Below are 27357 nucleotides of genomic sequence, written 5' to 3'. Positions count from 1 at the left end.
CAATGCTGGTGTCTGACATTTTTAATGAAAATGTTGGAAGGCTACAATCAGGGAGAGCAGGCAGTGCTGGCCGGCCAGATGCAGGATATGTCACCTCTGATCCTCCAAGTTCAAAATATCTTTTGAAAATTGCCGCTCAAGGCTGGAAAGCAAAATACGTAAGGGAGATGTCAAGCAGTTCCCACCACCCTCTTTGTTCCCCAAGCCACCAGAAGAAAGGTGTCAGGTCTGAGCGGGAAACTTGCTGCTCCACTCCCTCAGCATCGCTCCCCTAAACTCCTCGGCCCCTCTCTCCTCGGTCGTTCCCGCTCCCCCCGGGCCTGGCTTTCCGGCCGGCCTTATGCCCCCTCCCTCACACCCCAGGCTGCCGACTGCAGCGGAGGCTGGGCCAGGCCAAGGTGGGCCGGCGCTGCGGAGCCGGTAGGAGCCTGCGAGGCCGGGCCGGCGCTGCGGAGCCGCCCGCTCCCGCCCTCCTGCTCCACCTCCAGGCTGCCAGCCCGCACCGCTGAGGGGCAGCGGCGGGAGCGGCACCACCAGGATGCGGCGGGAAGCGGTAGCAGGTCCGGGTCGGCGATGGCTGCTGCTGGCGGCCCTGCTGTGGGCTCTTGGCTGCTCAGCGGCGGGAAGCGGCGGCCGGCGGCGGGCGGCCAGCCTGGGCGAGATGCTGCGGGAGGTGGAGGCGCTTATGGAGGACACGCAGCACAAGCTGCGCAATGCGGTGCAAGAGGTGAGGGGACGGCGGGGGTTCGCCCGGGGGAACCCTACGGGATGGAGAGGTCCTTCTTTCCTCCCTCCCTCGCTCCCGCCCCGGGCCGGACAGCAGCGCACCTGCGGGCAGCGCCGGCTCTCAGCAGCCTTAGTCGATCCTGTCAGAGGCCGCCTCTCCGCCTCCACTGAGGCGTGCGGCAGGGAGCGCCGGCGACTGGCCCTGTCCGCGCCCCTCAGCGAGGAGCCGCTACCCCAGAGCGGAGAGCGGAAAGACCCTTCAGGTCGAGGTCCGCCGCTCTGAGTCGCCGGCGCGGCCGCCCTCAGGTGGGAAGGCAGCTGGCGGGAGTCAGGGCAGGGAAGGTCCCTCCGCCGCCCCCGGCGATGCTTCTGCTCACGGGAGGCTTTCCCGCCCTGCTGCTTGCGCGGGCTCCGCCACCCGGGTCCTGGGGCCGCCGGCGTCCCTGCGCGCGGGGTGCCCCTGTGTGTGTGCGGTGGAGGCTGCGCGGGAAAGCCGCCCTGGAAAGCCGCCCTGGAAGCCGCCCTAGCAGCAGGGCAGGCAGAAACGCGAGCGAACTGTCCTCTGGATCCTGAAGTGAGCAAATAACGGTACGTGGCGAGGGGAGGAGTGCAGCGCTGTTGCATTGTCTTCGTGCAGCAGGAAGGACAGGTTATTCCAAACAAGAATTCACAGGTGTAAGACAGTCCTGAAAACGTGTGTGCATAATCCGCTTACTTTTGATGTAATTCCTTATCATGATCTCAGATTGCATGCCCAGAATCACACAGGACCTGTTTCAAAGCCAGGAACTGTCTAGACGCCGAGCCATCGTCTCCTGCCGCTCTCAAAAGACCTTGTTCCTGCATTGCCCTTCTGCGCTGTTGCCTTCATGTTAACAATCTTCCTTCCAAGTTCTCTCATTAAAAATAAATTAATCTTTTACTGACAGCCCATTGGGGAAACACCTTTGTTTACTGTAGAGGATTTCTAAACTCTTACTGACAGCTGGGCAGTTGCTGAAGCCTGCTTTTGTCATCCATTTAAATTAAACTGCAAACACATTGAGACAAAGCATCTTTTTAAGGCATTCTTTACAATGCTGGAAATATGCTGACGTGTAAATGAGGATGTAGTGGAGATTTCTGCCTTTTCTAAGAGCAAGGTCTAGATTGAGGAATGGTCTGCATACAGCCCAAAATCTGGACTGCCCAAGCTGCATCATAGCAGATGAATGCTTTACACTTGAAAAGGTTTGCAGCTGTTGCTTAAAATAAACAGACACACCAGAAAGAGAAATTTTGTCTTGGGAAAAATTCTGTTGTTCAGCTTGGCTGAACCTGGGGCCTCCTTGCTCCGTTACAGCAGTTGCACATAACAAAGGGACACAATTTACTCCAAGATTATGTGGTTTCCAGGACTCATGCCCTTTTTGCTGGGCTTACTCTGTTTTGCATTTCCAGGAGTTCACCTTTTCTCTCTTGAGTCTTCATCTGGCAAACAAAGACAGTAGGAACTGAAACAGAGAATGAAAACCTGGATGTATGCGCTCTGATGGGCCTGCTTCAAGAGGCACTGGCTATGCAGCTCTGTCCTGCCAGAATATTTTCTCTGTCGTGGGGTGAAGTCTGTCTGAAGTGCTTGGTGTTTTTTGAGAGAAGGTGAAGGCTGCGCTCTTAACTGGCATCAACCTGTGCAGATACCACATTGTCACTAGTCTTTGCACACTTTTTCCTCACAGGGACTTAAACACTCCAGAGCTCAACGGTTTAGCTTTTCACTGCTTTTCCAGTCCATTAAAGGATCTGCTGTGGTCTGAAACAGCTGAGTAAGCATTGCCGTACAGGAGGATCTGTGCTAACAGGCACCACATAATGAAACAGGGTGCTGCTGAGGGCTGCACAAGAAGTGTTGCTTTTTCTCTTTTGTGTAATTGGTGCTAATTTTCAGTTTGTTTATTTAAATTTGACAGATGGAAGCTGAAGAAGAAGGGGCAAAAAAACTCTCAGAAGTAAATTTTGAAAACTTGCCTCCCAACTACCATAATGAGTCCAACATGGAAACCAGAATTGGTAACAAAACTGTTCAGACTCATCAAGAAATTGATAAGGTATGAGAAAGCATATAGCAAGCTGCTGGTTCTTACTTAACCTTTTCTTCAAAAACAAACCAAATTTGCATGTTTAGAGTTTGGGGTTTTATTGTGTCCTATTTGCTTGCCTAATCACTTTGTAGGGGCATATATCATAGAAGATTAATGTGAAATAATAATTATTTTGAAGAAAGTGCCTGATGAAAATAGAACTCATACACAGCTATTACGCAGGTCATGAAAGAATGAGCATCTCCTGCTCAATTAGCTCCATTATAGTGACATTTTAAATAGATAAGAAGGTAGCCTTGTCATCTACTTTGTTTCCCTAAATTAGGATTTGGTAAGAGACAGCAAAATGGGAAAAAAAGGAGTGGGGGTAGGTTAATTACTGCAGAATGTAGGAGTGAGAGTTAACCGAGGACTAATTAAAAATGTAGATTGATGTTTTGTTCTTCTTTTATCATATCAGGTTACAGATAACAAAACTGGATCAACAGTTTTTTCTGAGACAGTTATTACATCTATAAAAGATGGAGAAAACAAAAGAAATCATGTAAGTGGACACATTTTTTCCTTCTGAAAACGAAACAAATCCTTTGGGTTTGTCCTTCAGAAGAAGGTGATACAGTTCACCAATTGAAATTTCTGAATGCTTTAACATACAAAATGAAACCATTAGAGATCAGCATTCAAAATTAGTTTTGCTTTTTAATTAACTTGATAATATTGTATTATGAATTTGAAGGAGAGTTTTAGTGTTGTGGTTAACTGATGTGCTTCATCTGTATATTCAGTTTGTCAAGTGTGAATGTTGCACTTGAATAGTAAAGATAGTTGCACAGCCCTTTCCAGTGAGTGTGAGGTGTTTCCTGTAGGTCTTCTCAGTACTCTTGGGTTTCCTTGGAAAATTGCTTCATAGACTTTTAATGCTAGAAAATAAACCCCCAAATTGTGTGAGGAGTCTGGAACAGTTTGTGGCACTATTTGCTTTTCAACCTAACCTAGCGATGGACAACTGGTTGTGAAATATCACTTTGTGGAGGAGAGAGGTGGGACAATAAATCCCCTCTCTAGAAATCCACTTGGTTAAGGGTTCTCAAAACATTGTAAAAGATCAAGAATATTCTTTACCTGAATCTTGCAAACATATATACCTGTGCTAAACATCAGCAGTCTGTGAGAATTTTGGCACAAACCCTTGCTTAGAACAACTCTTAGGTTTTCTCCTACCGAAATAGACTTTCTTCATGCACTTATTGAGACAGGACTTGCCAGTGTTTCCTCTGGTAGCTGGATGATAAGCAATCCAGATGTTTTCTTACAAGCAAATATGGTCATCATCTTCCAACCTAGTATGCAAAGGCAAACTTTTCAACCTTTTTAGCACTGGGACACAACATGGGTGTTGTTTCATAATGTATTTGGCTTGCTTGTGATGTCTAATTGTTCTTCACATCTGTACAAAATATTTCTAAGTAAGGTTTCTCCAGTGAGCAAAGTTCCTCATAAGCTTCATTTATCAAGCAACATTATCTGTATTTTCCTTACAGGAAGGTTGCCTCACTTGTATTTGTACAATTCTTGTCAGCTTCATGGTGGCAGTCTTTATTCAGTTACAAAGCAAGAATAATCAGAACCAAGCACATTAACTCCTAATTGTTTAAATCCTGGGACACTTTATTCATCAATATCTTTACTACAGCAGCTGCTGAAACAAAACTGCATTTGTTAATGTTTATTTCCCCTCTTTCACTTTCTACTTTCAGTATGCCCATGGTACAAACACCTTATTCAGAGGTTGCCAAGATAGAGAAAAAGCTACATGTGAAAAGCAGCTAACAGGCTATTTGGTTGTTATCTAAGGAGAGTGGGCAAACATGCATAGATTATTTTGACTAAGAGTTGCCTAACAGAAGACTTGAAAACTTTTAACATTAAAGAAGAATATGAATTACTTAGAGTACTACATAGCAGAAGAACTGTTGTTGGGGTAACAGTGTGAGATTGAGAACTGGTAAATTTGAGTTACATGCTGCCAAGAAGAGGTCTATCAAATGGAATTAACATTTTGTCCAAATTGAAAAGCAGTGTTGCTTACATCTGTAAACTTAAGACAAAAGTATTGGGAAAATGAGTGGTGGAGAACTTTGCACCAGCCCCTTAGGTTAGTTGTAGATAGATATATTTTCATACTTGGTGTTATGTGACCATGTGGGATGTCCCAGTCACTTTTCAGGCTCCAGAGCACTGGATGGTGGAAGGGTATTCCTGCTTCTCTGCTGTTTATTATAAATGTTAGCAACAAAGTAATCCATGTATAGGTTTTGTATTCTCCAGGCAGTTAAAAATAGAAGCCTTTTGAAATCTGTTTAGAGATTATCTCGGTGGATCTCTAAATACAGCTGGTATGTGCTGTTCTCTAACATACATTCCTAATACCCATCAGTGATTCATCCTGATGTACAGTACAGTGCAACAAGAGATTTTAGCTTTATCTTTTGACAGTCAGTTGAGACAAGTGATACTGACATCTTGTTCTGGGGATGGAGGATTTGGTAGCTGAGGTTGTAGGGAGCTGGTCACTTAGAACAGGACCTCTGTTCTAATGCTACTGTTGTGGCCTTCATACTGGTGCCTCTTTAGAACAGCACTTCTGTTTTGATTTTCAGTCTGCCAAGTAAAACAAATACGCTCATGCTATCGCACAAGCTCAACATTTATGCCTGTTGGGAAACTTAATGCTGAAAACTAAACTGGTTTCATAGATTTAGTTTATAGGCTTAGCTTATAAAAGTTAAAGATTCCCACAGCTCCTGCACTTTAGGTGCAAATTTGGGTGGTAAATAGAAGAATTCATCAGACACCTCAGTTAAACACCTGCTCTGAAATGTAAACTCTATATAATTTATTACTGCAGTAACTGGTAGTAGCTGAAACCTTACAGCCCTCAGTTCACATTTATTCTCTGAGCCCATTTGAAAGCCACTGAATTCAGGTGGAAGTTTTTCCAGTGATGTTTCTGGGCTTTGAGATATGGCATTAAAGTCCCACAAAAAGGCAAAGATGTGTCTTGCAATAGGTCTGTGTTGTAATAATAAATCCATGTACTGGTTGGAATGAACTTCAGCCCTGGAGAAGCAGCTTCATGGAAAATGGGTTGTGTCTGGTTTTTGCATCACAGTGCTGTGCCACTGCTATGTCCTCCTGCACGCAGGTACAAATACACACACACACATATATATATATAGTACATCAAAATACACACAAGAGTATGCACATGCTTACAGTGCATATGTGCTACTACAGAAACATAAGGCATAATCTTCCTCACACACATGCTTTTCCCTTTCAGTATTTTTTCTTGGCTTTGCATCACAGAAGTGTTCATTTTAGACTGTGTTCTTTATTGCTGAATGGCTCACTTGAAAGTATTTTGATGGCCAGGAGACTATTAGTGTTTTAAGTTTCCAGAAGAAGAATTGGGCTGGTTGCCATTTCTGGCAATGCAATCCAGGTTCTTCAGAGGTGCTGCATTATTTGGAGGCGCCATTTACATTCCCAGACTAACTCCCATTGCTTTCTCAGATGTCAGTGAGGGCTGACAGTCACCAGCATAGATGTCAGGCTTTGATCCAACATTTTTGTTTCTTTAAGCAGGCCAAATAAAGGCAAGAGGCAGCTGGAAGTGGCTTCACGTCTGTGTAGGGTTTTATATCCACTTGCTACTGGGTTTAAGGCTCAAATATTCTAGAATTTACTTCTCTGGGGAATATCAGTTAGCTTGCAAGTTAAGAGTGCTTCCAGTAGTAAGCTCAAGTATAGAACACAGATAAAGTAACAGCACTCTTTATCACCATGTAAAAATCAAAATGTTTTCTGGCTTGTTGACTAGTCTTATTTAAATACTGATGCATGAGTCTAACCAGTGAAAAATAAAAGGAAAGCAGTGCAAATGAAAGGAAACAAAATTGGTACTGGCAGGATTTGCTGCACAAAGATTAGTTGCATTTTCTTCCTGGTTGCATTCAGAGTGGTATTTTCCGTAAGTTCTCTCTGCTAATGCAAAACCTAAGATTTGTATTTTTCTGTATTAATTGGATAAATAAAAATAGTAACAGCTTCTTTTTAGCAAGCAGGGGCATTGTTTTCCCCTCAGATTTTAATGGAAGTATATCAAACTGTTCAATTCTCCTTCTTAAAAGAGATTTTTAAAGAAGTTAGCATTTAGGGAGGGCATACCAGGGAACTGGATGAGTGTCATGAATTTCTGGTTTGGCTTTGGCACTATTAAAAACATTCCTTTCTTTTGCCTGACTGTGATGGTAGAGGTTTGTGGTGAGTAGGTGGCTTCAGTGTGACTCCGTGCAAGGTGCTTGCTCTTTCTTTGCAGAAGCAGTTGTGTGCCTGTATGCACACAGGTATTAGGCACCACCTTCTGCAAATACAGCATCCGGTTAGTCTGCAGTACAGACTGGGGAGAGAGGCCGCATGATGCCAGGCCTTTATTTCCGTGGTTAGAGGCTGCTGTTTAAATGCCTCAGGCTCTTTGCAGGGAAGAATATATCACTATAGAAGTGATTTTGCTGACTTGTCAGGTTCTGGAAGTGACAGTCAAGTCACACCAATTCATAGATTCATAGAATGCTTTGGGTTGGAAGGAACCTTAAAGATCATCTAGTTCTAACCCCTCTGCCATAATCAGGGACATCTCCTACTAGACCAGGTGGCTCAAGGCTTCATCCAGCCTGGCCTTCAACACCTCCATGGTGGGGGCATCCACAACCTCTTTGGGCAATGTATGCCAATCTCTCACTACCCTCATTGTAAAGAATTTCTTTCCAGTTTAAGTCTACCCTCCTCAACCTTCAGTCCATTCTCTCTCATGCTATCACTACAAGCCCCTTTGAACCACGCAAATCCAACCAGTGGCTCATTTTAGGGAGGCAGGGCTCTTCAGCCAGGCAGGGTTCAGACATTCTGAACATTTTACCAAATTCCTTTTTTTTCCCCCTTTTGTTTTCAGTTTCAGTCCTAGCAATGTAGCATATGAAGTCGAGGGGAAGGTATAAATAGCTTAGGAGGACAAGTGGCTTGAGTTTAGTGTTAGAGTAGAAAACAGTGTGAAGAAGGGTACAAAGGAAATAGGATTCAGCCTAGGAAATAGGAATGGAAAAACTTTGCAATTAGTATTTAGAATTGCTCTTACTCGTATTTAGACTATGAATGTTGTTGAGCAAGGGAAATATCCTTCTTATGTGAAAGGTGTGATGGCATGGAGTGTGTACACACCCCTGTTTATTCATAACTAACTCCATATGCAACAAATGCTTCTTAGTGATGCAGAAGCTACTAAGGCATTTCACTTAGCTCATGGATGATAGGATGCTCTTATTTCTTTAAGATCAAAAATTTTTACTGGTCATTTGATGTTCCCTGGACTATAGCCTCAACAAACAGAAAGACCTGACTTAAGGAGTTTGAAAAACATGTGTCATCTCTGATCCCTCACGAAGAAGCTTCTCCAAGGCAAATGGGAGTGCTCTAATTGCTAGCTGAGGTGTGTCTCATACAGCTCAGTGTCTACATCTTTATTTCCTCAACTTAGTCCACTCTGAGTTGGCTTGTTTTCTCAGGGAGAATGCTGTGCAGAAAGTTGTGGATCCACACAGAGAATCAGCAGTGGAGAGTGTGTACAAACATAGGGTGGTTTTGTAATACCGTGGTGCTGCAATGGCCATGAGGTAGAGAAAAGTGAGACTGCAGTTGCCATGGACTCAGCTATCATGCTTGGTGACCCTGAACAAACAAGCAGGTGTAAACAGCTGCTACATCTAATCATAGTGAAGAGAAGCAAGGTGCCTTTTGCTGAGATGTGGGGTAAACTAGGCAGGTGTTTTGGCTAGAAACACATCAACCAGAGGTCGGAGAACACAGATTATTATCATATTTTTTTAGTCCTAAACACTAGCTTGGATTTACAGACAAAGAACTGATGCAACAGTAAAGGGCTTACACCTAACTGAAGGTGCCACAACCTGCTTTCATTTGTGTCATGTGGAGTGTGAAGTAATTTGGAAAACTTTAGTAAATTTACTTTGCTAGTAACACACAAAAAAATCATATTTCCATTCATATTTCCTATTGGTCTAGCTTGGTGTAAACTTTTTTTCTGTCGAGTTAGGCAAACAAAACTGTCTAGTACTAATTGATACTCTGAAGTAACATTATTCATTAGTAAGTCAGGTCTGTGCCTGTGGTTAGAATTAATGTAAAGTTTGCCAGATCCTCATGTGCTATGTTGGATTTTTATTCCAGTTAAACTGAAAAAAAAAAGGTATTATTTTTATGCAAAATCAATTTGACTGAAGTATTGTCTCACCATGTTTATCTGTCTGGACAGTTAGCCTTTGTGTAGCTAGACATTAAAGGGAGAAAGATCTCTCCTTACCAAAAACAAGCTAGATCTGTAATAGAGTCACAGTGTCTAGAGTTGATTCAGTGTTCTAGGTGACTGAGTTAGTAAAACACAAGAGTGAAGCAGTTTAACTCCAGAAGGCTACAAACCAGACTTTCTCTCATACTCAGTGCCCACCCATTGCTTCATTAATGTCCATCTAAGAGCCATGCACCACTTCTAAAGCTTTCAGTATTCTCATTAGTTGTGGAAACAAATTCTAAAGATTTTCACGTGTGGGGAGGTATGGATGACATTCAGTAACCTGCTGCTTTTTTGTTTACACATTGGCTAGTACAACCCCTCTGCAAAGAAGCTCTGGAAAAGAGTAGTGTAAATCACAGAGCAGTTGTTTACCTTTTCCCTGTGTTTAGTCCAGTCTTCTCACACATAACATGCTGAATTTAGGCAACCAGGGCTGTCCAGATGTCCTTTGCATATCTAAGTTGTAGGGAGAGAAAAATCATCGTGAATGCTTTTACTTTCTACCTCACCTATTTATCCTAAGAGAAATTAAGCATTTGGAGTTTTTTTTAATCATCTCTGTAAGGTAAAAGATACAGTCAGCAGAATGAATCTTGTGTGTGGGTTGGTGACAATTCTGTGATCTCCTGACAGCTCTTAAGACAGCACAGTATGGACTGTCTTTAAACAGTGGTGAGAGTGCATCAGTAATGTCTACTCCAGTCAGACCCATGTAGCAAAATCAGTCAGGACAGGAAAAGCTTTAAGGCAGAAGAGACATTTTTTTGATGACATGGCTTAATCCATTTGCTCTGGCAGATACTTACTTGAGATTGTAGCTGAAACCATGTTATTTAGTTAAGCAGTAAACTTCAGCTGGTAGGGTAACAACATGCAGCAGAAGCTTTAGGAAATACAGACCGCAGTACTGGATGCAAAGCATGAATGTTTCATCTTTTTAACAACACCAGCAGCATTTTTAAAAGCAGGCAAGACTTGGCAAATGTGAGAAAAGAAGCACTGTAGAACGCTAGCTTTAAACCTAACAACTCCACTTCTCCCTTCCAATTAGTAGTATATCATAGTACAGCATAATTGGTAAAAAGCTACACAGGGTGGAATGGAAACTGTAAACTACCAAAGAAAGGTATGAAATAAGAATAAAGCACATAAGATTAAGGGTTTGAAACAAGTTCTTTGCAGGACTGGGCACAGGTTGATGTCTTACTCTGAGTGTATTACTGTTAGTTTGATGATTAAGATTAGCAAGCAGCTATTAACTACAAAAATCTTCTTGTGCACTGTTTTCCTTTTTGCACAGCTGTTTCACATCCTTGCTGTGTACAACTTCTCTGAATAGCTTTGCTTTTATAAATTTTCAAAATTTACATACTTTGGTAGTGAATCATGGAACCTTTGTAGCTCTGTAACTTCCTAGGAACAAGAGATGCCTGCAGTAAAATTGAGGACTGAGCATAGAGGATAACACCAACTTTCCACAAAGCCGAAGGGAAGATTTTGCTGACAGAATTTCTACCACCCTGTTCTACTTGTGGTACACCCGAGAAACAGGAGAGAGCAGAAATTTGTATTATAGTCTGTCCTGCCTGCAAATGTGTGGGACAAGGAGAGACTTCTGCTATTACAGCCACTGCAGTATGTAGCCTCATGTATATATGGAGATAGATATATATATATGCATATACAGATCTTTGTTCATTTCTTAGTTGAGTAACTTTTAAGTTTCCAGACTAACCTTCCAGATTATCATTTGTGGGGGTTCTTTCCCAAATTTTCACAGTTCTCCTAGTGTGTCTCCTCTGATCCATTGCAACATAGATTGAAGTAAGTACTTGCACTGTTTCCTACTCAGGAGCATGACCAGAAGCTGTAGTCTTGCCAGGAACAGATTATTACTTTGCTTCCTGCAAAAAAGGAGGTGGAGGGGAGGGAAGTGACTCCTTCTGCAGAGTGACCTGTCATGAAATTATTACATGACATACAGGGATTTTGAGCATGCGTGAATAGAACATCATCTGATAGAGCATCTAGGCATCATTTTTCTCATTATCCTAAGGCATTTATCAAGATTATGTAACTTGGTTTTGCTTTTGTGTGTACTTTCTCAGTGTCTTGAAGCTGTAGATAATATGACATTTTATTTCCTTTCCTTTCTGACCTGGACCATTAACTGTGTGGGAACCTAATCAGTGACAGGATTGCTGCATTTATGGTGAACATAAGCAGATGCTGTAGAAAGGGGTGGTGGACTTCTTATGCTAGCATCGGTGGTGGGCAGTTTACTGTGTGTCTACAACTGCCTCAATTCCCTAGGCTTTCTGACAGCATGTTAAGGCTAACATAGAGATGTTGTTTTTGTACCTGAAGCCAAGCTCAGGTGCCTTTGGGCCACGTTTAGTTATGCTGTGGAGACACATTTTGCATTCATTCATCTTGCAGCATGTGGAGAGCCGGAGATGAAGTTTTCCAATTAAAATGGTTCTGTTTTCTTGACAGGAGAAAAGGAAATGGATGAGATTGGTTCTATGGAGTAGCTCAAGATTAAACTGAAGTGAATCACTTGTATTTTCTTCTTTGTTATTTTTGAGCTCAGAAGTCACATTCCTGTTGAATAGCCACACAAATAGCTGACTTTTTGACATAGCTCTGGGATGTGACTAATACCATATTTAGCAAGTTACATGTCTGCTCTTGTTAGTACATATTTTCTTAACAGTAGTTGTTTTTATGAGTGTTGTGCACTTAGAAGAATAGCAATAAGAGGTTTGCTCTGCTGGAAAGTTTTATAGAGGTTTTGAGGTATTTCAAGGCAAATTAATTCCTATCTCATTAAAGACAAATGCATGATGTGCCCTATCTAGACGACTGAGAGATTAGGAACTGGAAGGCTATTGCAATTCAAACTGTGGTAGTAGTTTCCATCAAACAATATTCTGTGTAATTCTGCCATTTTTCTAATACATGTAGGACATGCAGGATATAAAATACTTTTAATGCTTTTTTTTTTCTCCTTACTACTCAGCAGTTTTTGCCATCTGCTGCAGTAACAGAGATCAGCCCTACATGAAATAAAAACAAAACCTAGAAAGGTTCACAGAAGCAAGTATTAACTCTTCGAAGTGCTAATTACTAAGAAATGTCAGTTTCAGTGTGAACAAGTGGTTTCACTACAGCACTTCAGCTGTGGCTGAAATTATCAATGTCTCACAGATGCAGCTAAGTGAGCTACCATTTTTGAAAGGGCAGTTTCTGCACATCAGGAGCTTTTAGGAAAAGGGGCTTTTGTTCAGAGAAGCTGTTGAAGCATAGTTGACTCAGCAGACTGCAAGAGATGCCCCCAAGCATTTCCAAGGTTGTTATTAAAAATAATTCTCTAATTGTTGCACTATTTTCAGAGAGGTAAGGAAGTTTTGCCAGCAGCAGTTCTTGCCTCTGAAATTGGTAATTATTGTCTCTACACTATAGCTTGTCAACTTGAAAGCCACGGAGGGTTAGGAACAAATATTTTGGAATGGCAGTTTTAGTTTACTGTGCAATACAGGCAGTGCAAAGACAAAGTGCAACTGGATCAGAATAAGCTAGCAAACTGGGATATATGGATTACACAAGGAGTGGTTCTCTCATTTGAATCCTGCTTAGTGTTCTCATGTCAGAGCAGTCAGTGACTTTGGCAAGTAACTGCTATGGAAATTCTCCACTACAGCTGTCCCTTACCCATTTTCTTCTCCATATAGCCACTAAACCCTGCCTTAGTGTTCAGTGTCTGGCTTTGCTAAAGCTAATTTTTAAGCTGAAGTGTAAAGAGCCCAACAGGAAAGGAAAGCTCATTCCCTGAGAAATACTGGTTCAGGATATGAATAGCAAAGAGAGGGTATTGTTTAAAATGATCTCTGAAAGAGTTTTTTTAAGAATGTGAAAGGCAGGCTGAGTGTGAGTGGGGAGAGAGAATAAGTAAATGTCAATTTTTAATTTAAAAAATCAGTTATTCAGTTTTGAAAGTCAGACAGCATCAGGACAGAATGAGAATATTTTCTAGCCTACAGTTAGGGTGTTTAAGGAAAAGAAAAAAAAGAGTAAAGCAAACCAAGCATGATTTCAGTACGTAATACAGCACCAGCAAAGCAGAGCATTTGAAATCTTGCCATGGTGAGGTATAGAACTCAGATAAACACTCCTAATGAATGTGAGTTTCTATGTGAAAGTTGATTAATTCAGGCCCTGTGGTTCTGCTTTCATAATGAATCAAGAAATTCTTTACCTCTCTATATCCTTAGTGTGTGACACAGGCAGAGGATAATGTAGTCTACAGCACAGTTGGCTACACTCCACCAGTCAGGTAGAGTCTGCCAAAAAAGCCCATAGCACCTTCTAGGGCAACAAAAGTTGACCACAGCTCTGTGCTGTTGGGTAGAGTGTGAAGATTGTTTCATCACATCAAAAGAAAGCTTCTTTACTTTCTGTGCCTCTCCATGTCTCTGTAAACATTCAGCCAGAAGGAAAGCACTCTTGTCAAGACCTGTTACACCAGTTCTGACCTGTACACTCTTGCCCCATGTTGTGCACATTTCCCTGTAGTGGTTGTACTGCTGGACTTCACTGGCACTCACTTCAGTCAGTCACTTGGTAATTTTTTTGTTCTCAAATGCAGAGAGTAGGCATTCTTCAGGAGAGCAAATGATGGCTTGGTAGAGTCTGCCAGAAGCAAGAAAATGGAAGTGTCTTTCAGCAGCAGTTGTTCTAGGGTCTTGAAATACAGGGAAACTTTTTCATTAGTTTCAGCATTTTGTTGGGTTTTTTTCCCCTGTTGATTTTGGAATAGATCCTAACCCCCAAATTGCTTTCAGGTGTTGCAGCATATTCACTGTGGAGTACAATATTATAATAAGAGCCCACAGAATGCTGAGTGTGTACTTACAGGTACCTAGCATGATTTTCTCCATCCTGGCTTCTATTGTTTATGGGTCCTGGTATACTCATTAATAAACAGACAATCCTACTTTCACACTGCATTATTCTTTGCCCTTCTCGAACAGCATATTGCTATGCAGCTACATTACATCACTTGCTATAACGTGATGATGGAGTTCAGAGATGTACAACCATTGCAAGCATAGCTCTAAGCTGTCTGCTCAACTTGTATGCTCTGCTGCATGTCGGAAGGCAACACTTCTCACACTTCTCCTCAGTTTACACACTGTTGCTCTTGAAAAGACGAAATATTCTGAGAAATAACTTAGTTGCAGAATTCCAGAAGAAAATGAGTCGTTCAGAATGCATTGCAGCTCATGAAGATGTTTAGGTTTGTTCCTTGTCCAACAACACTTGTGTCTCAAGGCAGCCTCATTAGAAAAGGTTTGTAGCCTGATAAAGGAAAAAAAAGGTAAAGAGTTACACATCTGCATGTATAAGCATTATTAAGTTCTGAACTGACTGGATTATACACCTGGGTGAAAGAATTTGGTTTGGAGTGTGGCACAAAATTTCACAGAAAGGATATGAAATCAAATTTTTCTATGTCAGGAAAAAAAAACATGAAATGATTTTTTTTTCCCCAACTGAAAACCCTCATAAAACTGGAAGTCTGAACTGGTGGGATGTAATTCAGTAAGAGGGAAAAGAAAGTTTTTTGGCAGGGGACTTAAGAGAAGGCAGTGACCAAGTATTGCAGCTTTAGTGTTAGGTGGGTTTGGAGCTAGTGAGTTACTCCATGAACTTAAAAACAATTATGGCAAGATTTCTCTTCTGTGGAAAAGGACAACTGGAAAAACTGACTACACTGAAACCTGGCTGTTTGCCTGAAAGTGAATGGAACAGAAATGAAATAGTGTAATTTTTTTCTGAGTATGGTTTATACAGAGGGATTAATGAGAAGAAGCTGACAAAGCCACAGACAGAAAATTGTCCAGAAAAGAGCATGGCTGCTGAAGAGAAGTGGCTACCTGCTAACTTGGAACCACAAACCCTCAAACATACTACAGAACATTTGGACTTTGACTCATCTGATTGTGCAGCAAACATGCAGAACACACACTGTTCTGGGGTAAAGGAGCTGCAAAGACACTGTGATAGTTTGTAACTGCCTAAACCAGACAGTACTAATGTCTGCATTTCTTAATTCTAAACATAGAACCAGAATATCAAGTCACTGACATGAAAAGAATCAGCCCTAGACTGTGTTAAGCTTCTGTTCTATGTTTTGGGTAACTCAGCTATTTGAAAATACCTCAGATGGCCAAAGTAAGTAACTTAGGTGAGGCACTGCTCTTCATGCAGAGCAGCCTTGTCTCACTAAGGGCAAGAAGCTTCCATAAGATGTAAACTAGAGAAGATTTGAAGACAGTTTAGCTGTTTCACTGTAATCTTTTCCTCTTTCAGTAATTACAGCAATTTAAGAGCTTCATTTAAACGTCTTGCTGAGTTTTATTTCCAGCCCGTGTGAAACACAAACCCCAGCTTGAAGGAGTGGAAGAAGTCAGTAGCTTGTGGAGAAATGATCTAAAAAGGCAGGAATAGAAAATTCATGGAATCATAAAATAGTTTGGGTTGGAAGGGACCTTAAAACCCTAGTGGAAAATTTCAATAAATGCTACTCAGATGACAGTTGATCTGCTCCAGCAAATGAGATTAGTGTCTGCCAAGGAGCAGTCAACTACGTTCTCCCAAAAAACTGGAGGGGTTTCTTGTGAGGGTTGTTGTTTTGTTCCCCTTTTGAATTTTTTTTTCTGGCTAGCAGAAAAAGATAGCAGCAACCTTAGGATGGTACAAACCAGTGATGGAGTTAGCTGGTGCAGAATGATGTTATGACTTATTCTTTTGTTGGTTTCATTGTTTGCAGCCTGCAGAAAACACATTGTAGAGAGTTAAGCACTGGATTTTTCAGAGGTAACCATTAGCTGGGAAGAGACAACATCCTTCCTTGTGAACCAGACACTTGAGGGGTACACACAGACGCTTTACATTGTATTAAGACTTTCTTTCTCACTGCCACACCTGTGCTGGTTATTCTGGGGAGGATTTCTGACCAGTTTATATGTTCACCACTGTGCAGCATGAACAAAAGCTGAGCCATCTCTACCAGGTAGAGTGCTTGTGCAGCCTCTGGATGAAGGAACTGGCTGAGTTTGTGATTCAGGTGAAAACTCCAGTGTCCCTTTCACATGAACATTTTTATTATGGCTGTGAAATGATTCCAGGCTTGGAAAGCTAAAGGTACTCAAGCCTGAGGCCTACTCTAGCTGGGTGACATGAGGAACTTAACAAGACTTTTCTTTTTCACTCTAGGATGTGTGCAGCTCTTCAGTTCTTATCAAACTTAACAGCATTCAAACGCGTCTGCTGAACACTCGTGCAGCAAACAAGAGGAGAGGAAACATTGTTAAGCATATTTCAAAAGCATCCAGTGTGGAAATCATGTTCTTCAACAGGCTAGAATATTAGTAAATGCAAATTAACTCCAGGGACAGCAGGGAGATGCCAAAAGGAATGTTGTCAGCTAAGAATCTGCTTCTGCATATTTTGCAATATTCAAATTACAGATTGAAAATTTATATATCTAGGTACTTAGATGTTTGCAGCTATGAGATTAAGGTGGTGGTGATAGGGACACGAGAGGCAGGACATCAACCAGGAAAAGGAAATTGAATGGTGTAGGACATCTACTGCTTCCAAGCAGTACTGGCTGTAAGGTTGGTGTTACCATAAAGTCCCAAAACATGTACTGTTACCAGTCCTGTGGAAAGAAGCATTTTACAGTGTAGAAGCTGCTGCCAATAAAAATGTTCAGGAACTGCAAAGATGCTTACATTTGCCTTAGAAAAATTTGTCTGCCCCTTGCAAAGAGAAGCAAAGGAGAAGTTAAAAAGAAAAGGAAACACATTTCCTTTTCTCCTTCTCCCTCAGGGCTGTTCTTGCTGGTTTAGGGAAGCTGACTGTGCTGTAGAGTTTCTGTGATCAGCACTAATGCTGCTGGGGAAGAGGAGGGAGGACAGTATAAAGCTACCTGGCCTGGCATCAAGAAAGCTGTTGCAGAATGGTCTGCCACAAAACAAAGATATTCTTGGCCACTCTAGCTGCTGTAGCATAGTCTTTCTCCTTTAGTCTTGACCCTCATCTGTAAAACAGACAAGTAGTAATGAATCACACTTGTACTCTAATACAAGTAGAACAGATTTAATACAAACATCTTCAGGTCTCCTCCACTCCCTAAAAACACCTCACCACAACAGAAAAAACAAACCCTAACCTGCAGAACAAGAACACTTATTTTCTTAATGTTGCTGATATTAATACTTATCCAAGAAGTGGAGCCATGTAACACTCTGAGGCCACAGTATTTATCATGCCAGGGAGATAGCACTGTTCTGTTACAGAACCAGGGTTGTATGAAGAAAGGAAGCAAACTTTGTTCACAAATAAGCGATACAATCAATCACAACTGTCTGCTGTTTCATGAGAGATATGGATTTCTGTCACAGAGGGGCTAGTTACACTTTAAACCTTTTCTTCAGGAGTGCATTATTGATGAAGACTGTGAAACAGGGAAATATTGCCAGTTTTCCACCTTTGAATACACATGCCAGCTCTGTAAGACCCAGCGTATGGTAAGTCCTGAACCAGAAACAATTTTCTGCGCTCTTTAGAAACTCAGTGTATAAATTATTGTTGGTAATGTCTGCAAGTTAAAACTGACAGAAAAGAAGATGCAGAGTTTTCTGTGTGAGGTTCAAAACTATACATTTAGAGTGCCTCAAAGGCTTGTTGGGTTTTCCGGCCTGTTAACACACCTGAGTTTCAAGCTTTCTGTTCACATATGCTTTGAAACCTGCCCTCTGCTGACAAGGTGTTCATTTTCAGCTCTTGACTCAGAACTGCTGTGGCCTGAAGCCCAAGTTCCTGCCTTTGCTGATAGCTTGGACAGTGCTGTAGCAACATTGTTACTGTGGGTGATCCTCCCCTTATGTGAAGCTCTTTCATTATTTGATTCTGTGGATCTCAGGAAGCAGTAAATTCCTGTCCTTTGAGCTAAAAGATGTTCTTGCCAGTATCCATGGTTAGATTACCTTCTGTAGGTGACAGGTACCCAAGAAGTTCAGTTTTTTTCTGTAGTGGAAGACTAGTTTATGAGCAGTCTGTCAAAAAAGGCCTTTTATCTGACTGTCCATTTTCACCTACATTTTGCTTATGGCCTCTTGTGAAACAAATACATTCCTCAAAGCTTTTGCAGACATTAAAGTCTACAAGCAAGCAAACCTTGCTGAAAGTCTTGTAACCAATAGGACTATTATCACAAACTGTTCCTGAAATTACTTAAATACTCCTGATAACTACAAGGAGCTCCATTGACTTCAGTGGATGGAATGCTTGCTTAAAGACAAGTCCTGAATATATGCTTAAGTGTCATTAAGAAAGCTTATTCTTCTATTTTACAAAATGTCCAACTGAGCATTTTTCATGTTCACGTGGAATAATTAAAAAATCAGGATTATAATGACCTAACATCCCCCTGGCCCCCTTCTTTGTAGTCCTCAGCAGAGCATTTGTAGGATAAAGTAAAAATTTGGTCCTAGCTAAACTCCTCTTGCAAAGTGAGCTCAGACTGAAGATGGGAGGATCAGTTCCCTGACTTAGAACCCCAATTACAAACCATTTTTCTTTTAATTAGTAGGTCTTAATAGTGCTGGCATGGTCCCACTTCTGACCCTGTGTTAAGCACTTCCTTTGGGATCCACTGGAAAAGAAATTCTGATTTTGCATGAGTGCCCAGAGAGGACTTTACAGGGACAGAAAAAACCTGTTACAATACTGACCTAGTAGCAGTCTTCTGAGTAGTTTATCAGACTACCTTAAAATCCCAACAAAGTGACACAGCACATTTGTTAGGTTGATTTATTAGGTGTATAGTTGAAAAACTGGGACAGTGGTCATACAAAGCTGCCTTCAGCTGGAGATTTGCATTTTTGATTTGCAAAGAGCACATTCTTCCCCAAAGAGTTTTTTTCCCTGAAAGATTCTTAGTTACAGATGAGGTCTGGTTCTGATTACAACTGGAAATTGGATTTTACTGAGAATATTTTTGCTCTGCTCTTTGAAAGCAATCTTTGTGAACAAACTGTAAATTCCTGAATGAATTTAACAGTAGGAAACAATCAGGAATGTTTTCCACTGATAATGTTCTAATTTCCCCCCCCCCGCCCTTAATTGCTAAAGGCTGCCCTGAAAACCATATTACACTGGAAGATGTCTGCCTGCTGTTAAGTTTTATGTAAGGGCCAACATAAGAGTTCAGGTTTGGTAAGACTGCCAGTGTGATGGCATAGAATAAAACAGAATAGAATCATAGAATGGTTTAGGTTGGAAGGGACCTCGAAGATCATCCAGTTCCAACCCCCCACCATAGGCAGGGACACCTCCCACTAGAACAGGTCACTCAAGGCTTCATCTAACCTAGCTTTGAACACTTCCAAGGAAGGAGCATCCACAACCTCCCTGTGCAGCCTGTTTCAGTGTTTCACCACCCTCACTGTAAAAAGCTTCTTCCTAACGTTGAGTTTACATCTCCCATCTACCATTTTAAACCCATTACTACTCATGCTGTCATTACAAGACTTTGTAAATAGTCCCTCCCCATCCCTCCTGTAGGCCCCCTTCAGATACTGGAAGGCATAGGAGTGCTGTTACTGACAAGCAGTTTATGTGTGCTTGAAGCTGAGGAGCTAAGCAGGTCTGTCCAGACAGCGGCAATATGACAGGCATGTATTTAAAGTGCACATGTGCAGCTGTCTTCAGCACTAGGGTCTGATTCTATGTTTGGCTGTCTGTTGACATGCAGTTAGTGTTTGAGTGACAGTTCTGTGCTTTTTCCATGTGCAAGCCCTGCTCACGAGATGTTGAATGCTGTGGAGACCAACTTTGCGTCTGGGGCGAGTGCAGGAAGTCCACTTCAAAAGGAGAGAACGGCACCATTTGTGAGAGCCAGCACGACTGCAACCCTGGAATGTGCTGTGCTTTTCAGAAAGGTACAGACGTCTTGCTTTTTATCCTATGCATTTTATAGCACAGGAGTGTTAAGATTTAGCTCTTTTGCCCAGGTGAATTGGTTAAATCTCTGCAGAATCAACAGGTCCTCCTCCCTTGACCTGGGGAGTGCACTGTGTTAACATCATAAAATTTTAGTAGAACTAGGAGTGAGGAGCAGCCTAATAGATGTGCACAATGGTGAAAGAAAAACTTATTGCTTACTAGATGAGACCAGCATGAGTAGCATGAAAATCTACTGTGTCTAAAGGACAGCCTCTGGCATTGAAAAGCCACAGAGCTCTGTGTCAGATTTTCACCAAATAGAGCAAAACCAAGAGATTTTTAAAAGTATAAAACGAATCAGTGAGATCCTGAAGGTGGCTTTCCCTTCGTATCAGCAAGCAGACGTCAGAATCAGATTACAAATGCATTTCATGCTCTGAGTTTTATATAAGCCTTCCAAGCACCATGCTATGCAATACTGACTAGACGCAGAGGAATGATGTTCCAGATTATGTTGTCAGTCCACACTGTTGTGTGAAAATTGATTTAGAGAAGGGAGGAGAAGGTATCAGGCCTGAAATCAATTGTAAATGCTGCCTGGTCAGAGTCCAGCTTCTACTGTTTCCTACCCCCTGGTTCCTCACTGCTTTGATCATAGTTCACCAAAACACCCCCACCCCACCCCCCCAAAAAAAAACCCAACAAACAAAACACCCAGAAAGCAAGAGGTGGGTAAAGAGAAGATGAGGAAGGTTCGTTTGACAGGAACATCTGGAAGAGCTGAATCAAGACTTACACTAACTTACCAGATGACATCTCCTTCTAAATAATTTCTTAGGAAGGTTGAAGTTCACCCCTGTCCAGGAGCAAGGGGGTCAAGCCCCAAAAGTCATCAGACAGCTTTGCCTAGTGTAGAATTCCTGTAAGAAATTAAATGGCTGAATAGTTCTTGTAACCTCATTATTTAGCCTCTGAACAATTCAGCTGTATTTACAACTTCTGCAAAAAAAACAGGAGAAACAGGAAAAATGACAAAGAGTTCTAAAACAAACATTTACTCCTCTATTCATATTTTAAACCATTATTGTTGTGCATTGCAAAGGATTCACTGTAGTGTTAGTTTCCTGGGGTTTAGAACTGCCTTACAAAGCTCCAAGGGAAGGAGTAGTGCAATACTATTGTACAGGCAGTAGCTGCTTTGTGAGCAAGCCTGAACATCAGATGTCTTACTCCCACCTAGTGGAAATAACATTAAGTTATGTATCCCTAATGCATAAGGGGTCTTAAAAATAGGTCCAGTCTGTCTTTTTATATCTTTGTAGACTTACAAGATTAGGTTACCTCAGTCCTAGTTAATGATTTCTTGTAACATTCATTTACTCTGGCATGCAGAATTACTGTTTCCTGTGTGCACTCCATTACCTGAAGAAGGTGAACCCTGCCATGATCCTTCAAACAGACTTCTCAACCTGATCACCTGGGAACTAGAACCTGATGGAGTACTTGAACGATGTCCTTGTGCAAGTGGCTTGACCTGCCAGGCTCAAAGGTAAAGATCAAACCTTCAGCTGTGTAGGGTTATCAGTAATACAGTGCATACCCCCTGCCATGCTGTCACACAGACAGTAAGATAAAGCCATTCCATGAACTTGTGTGGTGAATTTGAAGACTCAAGTAACCTCTTTTACTAAAGATCTATTGGATCAATGTATTACAAGTGAGTGAGAAATACTGAAATGATCAGATTAAATCCTACAGAATAATGGGAATATTCTGCCCATGAATGGAAGCCTTAGAACTTCTAGAAATCAAAACATACAATTTGAAATGTCCACAAAAGCTTCAGGAACAACATTAGTTCATTTACCCTTTGTTTCCAATGAAAGAGGATGTGACTTTAAGCAGGGCACAGCACAGGTGATGGTCACCTTGCAGTCACAGGGACCAGTAGCCTTTTCTGTCCCATGCAGTGCAGAGAGAGAGCAAATGCACTCTACTCAAGTTCTGTTCCCGTGCCATCTGTCAGCAAATATAAATCATCCTTGTTCCCTTTGAAAGTTCCTACCACACCTTGGATGCTTGTCTGCAAGCAGCTGAAGCTACTTTTCAAAACAGACAGCAGCAAATACAGCTGATGACATGTTCCTGTTTAGAATCAAATATATAGTGCTCAGTTTTCTCAGCTTTACAGCTTGATGACAACATTTTCTGCAGTCCTTTCACACTGAAACATTATATGCTTCTTAACTTGCTGCTAGGACCTGAACAGAAGGGACTAGGTCATTACCATTTCTGGGAGTTAGACGGCCCAGACTGAGCTGAGATCCACTGCCATCTTGTGTCCAGTACAAAACCTTTTTTGTATTAGTTTGTTCTAGCCCTGTATGTGGAAAGCTCATCTTTCACTCCTCAGCCGTCAAGCATGTAAAAATTATGAAGTCAGCTCTGGTAGATGTGGCAGCATTGTGCACTGAACATGCTTTCATGTGAGAAGGGAATAAATAAAAGTTTTACTAGCAAAAGGACCATGGAAAGTTCTGCTGTGTGACCAGATGTCTTTTCCCAACAGCCACAGCACTACGTCTGTGTGTGAACTGTCTGCCAGTGACACTGGGAATAGTGAAAAAGAAGATCCCTTAATCATGGAAGAAATGCCATTTCTCAGCCTGATGCCCAGAGATACTCTTTCCGATTATGAAGAAAGCAGCATCATCCAGGAAGTGCGCAAAGAGTTAGAGAGCCTGGAGCACCAAGCAGGCTTGAAGCCTGAGCCAGCTCATGAGCTGGTTTTGGGAGATGAAATTTAAAGTCCAACCACCAGACAATTGAGTTATTTCTAGAAATTGTGTCTTGCTTATAAAAGCCCAAAACACATACTGCTGGATAGAAGTGCAATAAACAGTCTGCAATGCGCATCCTTTACTGTGCAGCAAACCTGCATGTTCTGATTATTGAATTAATTTAATCCTTGGACCAAACCTGTCAAACACAAGTGAGAAATATATCAGTGTTTCTTCTGGATTAGTATTTTCCCCTTGTACTTTAGAAATAAACTTACTGGTACGCATTAAAGAATGCACATAAGCATAAGTAATCTTAAGTTATTAGTGACTGTAGGAGTGAGTTTTGAGCTTCTTAGTTTAACTAGGATAAGAATGGTCTGCTTTGGGCTGGTTTAGTCATTGATTTTAAGCAACTAAGGTTTTTTTGTTTAGAAAATATAATCAGTGAAGCCAATTCTGGATGTCCTGTGCCCCCACACACATGCTATGGCAGGGTAGAAAAGTTAAAGCATGCTTTTAGTTGAATATACCCCAAGCTTCTTTTCAGCTGTGCACAATGGATGCTATTTGTACTGCCACAGCATGCAGTGCAACTTCAGAACGGGATGGCCTTATCGAGGCGATCCCTTGAGTGTTACACTTTGACATACAGTGGTTATTTGCCTCCCATAAGGGGCATACTAAAAATGCCATCTACAATCTTTTCCATGCCATTAACAAATATCATGTACATTCTTACATCCATGTAACATACTGGGTTTGCAATGGGAACTTTTGACTTGACTGTTCAGGGCTCTCTCTCAATGGCAAAAAAAAAACCCTTTAAAATTGCAGAAGAGACAGGTAACTAAGCTGGATGCAGAGAATACAGATTCTCCAGTGTGTATTGATACTTCACACTTTTAGTGTACAATAGTACAGCTGCAGTTACAAGGTTGTGCCTGAGCTAGAGCTAAACACACAAGTATGGCAGCATTCTGCACTGCAGGGACACACCTGCCTGGGTAATGGCAGTTAAAGGGACTGCTGACTACTCCATTATCACCTATCCATTCTGAGAGGGGCAGTCAACATAAATCTCTCACTTCAGTTCAGCAGTAACAACCTAAAGAGCTTCTTGCATTTAGAGACTCGTGCATCCCCAACTTGATTCTATTACGTTCAAAGAAAATTCTTCTGAGAAATGGTTTGTGCTTTTAATATCCTTCACAGGCATAAATCTCTGCATGCTACCAAATGTGGTTACTGTTACATCTTCAGAGGTTGGCAATAGCAAGCTGAGAGAAAAATCCAATCTAGTGGATTTTTCCCAGCTCCCAGCTGTCTCAACAGTTTGCTACAATGGCTCTTTTATTACTAATGTTCGAGTTTTTTTGGAGGGGTGTAGATTGTGCCATCTGGTACCGCACATGGTATGAGATTACAAGAGGTTCCTGCAAAGTAACTGTAGAGCTTCTTCCCAAATAATCCCTATTATGTCTAATTTGGAACAATAGAGCACTAGAGTAACTTAACAAGAACAGCTAACAAGACACTGCTACTAACCTGCAAATTTTCTACCACTAAGAGTCTATGAAAGTTTCTCAACAAATTCCTTGGGCACTGGACTTACTAGCAACAATTATCATCATGAACAGGAAGGGCTTTTCTTCAGAAGTATCTTTTGGTTTTGTTTCTATGACCAATTCTCAAACCAGCACATACACATACTGAGAGTTCCTGAATCTACCTTTCTATCCCTAACAAAATTACTGTGCTTTAGAGACAGCTCATCCACGCAAGGAGAGTTAAATGCAACTGCAATTGTTCTGTAAAAAAATTCTTGAGCAAAAACTTCATAAATTACCCCTACTTCAGGATAGCATTATTCTCTCTTCAAGTTTACTGATGCTTCAATCAATCCCTGAGACATAAGTATTAATCAGCAGTTCAGTAAGATTTCTGCTGAACTAAGCAAATTAGAAATTCAAGGCTTTTTGCTTGTTTAAAATGCCCATGATCAAACTCAAATATGTTTGAAATTACCAGAATATAAAGCAGATGCTGAAAAAATATCTCCCAGAACACCACAGCGTGTATTCCAGTGTAATTCTGTAGAGAAAATGCATCTCTAGACAGGAAATCATTAAAAAGATGCCACTCAGACCTCTCCAGATTTCTGCCAAGACTCACAGGTTTAAAAGAAACCTCCCTCAAAGAAGTGTTCCAAAAAACAAGTGTCCCAAATACAGCCAAATAAAGCAAGTCAGTTTGGGAATTATTTTCTTACATTTTATTCCTTCTCTACAGTTCTGCCTCTGCAAATGTCTGAGTTTGAAGAAAATTCATTACTCATTTGATAGGTTTTCTCTTTCAAAGCCTGTAAGGATCCTCCAGACAACTATATACATACATAGTTATTTGTTGAAATACTCTACCTACTGGATGGTACTCCATCTTTGCTCCTGCTCCCACCTCCTCTGTGTTGGAAAGAGGTGGCTCAAGTGAAGCAGAAGAGGAAGAAGGAAGGATTCCTCTGTGCAGTACCTGGGTTCTCAAGCTGCCAGATTCCATGGGATTTTTAGGTTGCAGTGGGTCAGCATGCAAGGAAGAACTGAATGCTGTTATTGAAAAGCCTTCTTCCTCTCTGGGGCAGAACTTAGCTGCCAGTCCTGTTTAGTGCTTAAAAGTTTCACAGCTGAGGAATTAAATTCTGGAAAAGGAAACTTGAAGATTTGGTATGAACATAAGCAGAAGAGCAACAGACAGGCTATAAACCACTTCCTGTAATACTGTGTAGAGACAGGGGTGTGGGTATATCCACACATACATACTCACAGCTTTATAGTCCTCACACTGCCTTGGGGAGGTCTGTATTGCCATGAAACAGTTCTGTCATTTTTAAAATAAAAAAACCACAGCATTTAACAATAAAAGTAACACAACAGAATGAACAAATGTTTTATTGGCGTGTTCATTGTTGTAAACAGCATCTGGCATGAAAAAGTTTACCAAAAATCTTTTTGATTGTTATAAATTAGGTCTTTTTTTTTTCAAAAACTGCAGAGAATTGTTCTCTATTGATCTTTATGGACCAAAGCTAAAAACTGCTGTTCCTAGGCTTTGCAATGAAATCATGTTGACTGCATCAGTCTCTGCACCACAACCTGAACTACCAAGTTTGTAAGTTGAGGTGTTAGAGGTTGCCCCAGTACTTGACTACATATAGCTACAGAATCAACTCTGGGAAAAATAAAATGACTTTCAGTGGGTGGAGAAGACACAAACTTCTAAGAGCCTCAAAGACAAAATGTACAAAAAGTAACTGAACAAAAACCAAAAAGTTCATTAACAAGGAGAAATACAACCCTAAAGTACCCAGCATCATCAAACAAAATGAATACAAATTTAAATAGGCAACTCTACTTCCAAATGTACACAATGAATGTTGATATGTGAAAAGAAATACCACGGTAAATAGCTGAACTGCAGTTCTGTTAAATGGATAGGGCAAATTGTATTTACACATCGAGCTTCTGTAACCTACTAAAAACCAGTTTACCTTACAACGGGACTTCTGCAAAACGAACCAAACCCTGCTGGCAGCTTTCTGCAGACACCTCTCAGACTACCTGTTTCATGGAAGAATATTGTAAAACCTCACTCTTGCAGCACTTCCATTTTATGCTCACCCTTTACTGCTGCTTTTCTAGAACCCACGTGTTAACAATTACTTCAGACTCTCTGATGAGGTAATGCGTGTATCAGTGAAACAAACAGAAAAAAGGATTCTTTCATGGCCTTTGCACAGCTTTTATTATTAAGCTATGAGTATCCTGTTTGAGGCTAGTTTCACTAGCTACTATGTGCACACTGTCCTCAAAAATTTCCACTCATTTCCCTCCCCGCCCACTTTTTAGTTCTAATCTTTTATTTGCACATCCCTTTTAGCTTTACAGTACATTTGACTATAGTGCACAACATGATTCCAAGTCAAACAGTGACCCAGCGGGGCACTGCGCTTCTGATTGGTAACGGCCCAACCAGTGCTGGTGTCAGCGCTTTACACCTAATGAGTGTCCTGCCGTAACGGCACTACACAGTAGTAGTGAACCTTTTTATTCGAAACAAAAAAATTCCCCAGGGAAAATGCTATAGTAAGAATCAGTCTTGAGTCAAATCTTTATTTGGTGCTCCATCCAGATAAATTTTTAGTGCTTTTTCTTTACGAGGAGAGTAGGTTACCCGGTGTCCAGTTTTCTGGAGCCTGCTGCTTTCTTTTTTCATCAGTTCATTTCTCTGCTCATCTGTTAATTCCATTAATTCTTCAGTTTTATCC

At 41.3% G+C, this 27357-nt stretch overlaps 2 protein-coding genes across 8 annotated transcripts in view; one reads left to right on the top strand and one right to left on the bottom strand.

The window, feature by feature from the left end:
- The first annotated feature begins 432 nt into the window (after window positions 1-432).
- DKK3 (dickkopf WNT signaling pathway inhibitor 3) lies at window positions 433-25976 on the top strand. Its single transcript, XM_064163759.1, has 7 exons — window positions 433-727; window positions 2676-2813; window positions 3268-3351; window positions 17745-17837; window positions 20108-20252; window positions 21649-21805; window positions 22826-25976. Exons 1-7 carry the CDS (start codon window positions 539-541, stop codon window positions 23061-23063), a joined length of 1044 nt encoding a protein of 347 aa, XP_064019829.1. The 5' UTR covers window positions 433-538; the 3' UTR covers window positions 23064-25976.
- USP47 (ubiquitin specific peptidase 47) overlaps window positions 25966-27357 on the bottom strand; it is a 47624-nt gene continuing 46232 nt past the window's right edge. For all 7 annotated transcript variants that reach the window (XM_064163753.1, XM_064163751.1, XM_064163755.1 and 4 more), the window contains one exon: window positions 25966-27357. In XM_064163753.1, the coding sequence (XP_064019823.1) occupies window positions 27183-27357 (175 nt within the window). In that variant the 3' untranslated portion in view covers window positions 25966-27182.

The sequence above is a fragment of the Pogoniulus pusillus genome, chromosome 24 (genome assembly GCF_015220805.1).
Source record: "Pogoniulus pusillus isolate bPogPus1 chromosome 24, bPogPus1.pri, whole genome shotgun sequence".
In the NCBI taxonomy this organism is placed as follows: domain Eukaryota; kingdom Metazoa; phylum Chordata; class Aves; order Piciformes; family Lybiidae; genus Pogoniulus; species Pogoniulus pusillus.
This window is presented reverse-complemented; position numbering and strand designations above follow the sequence as displayed.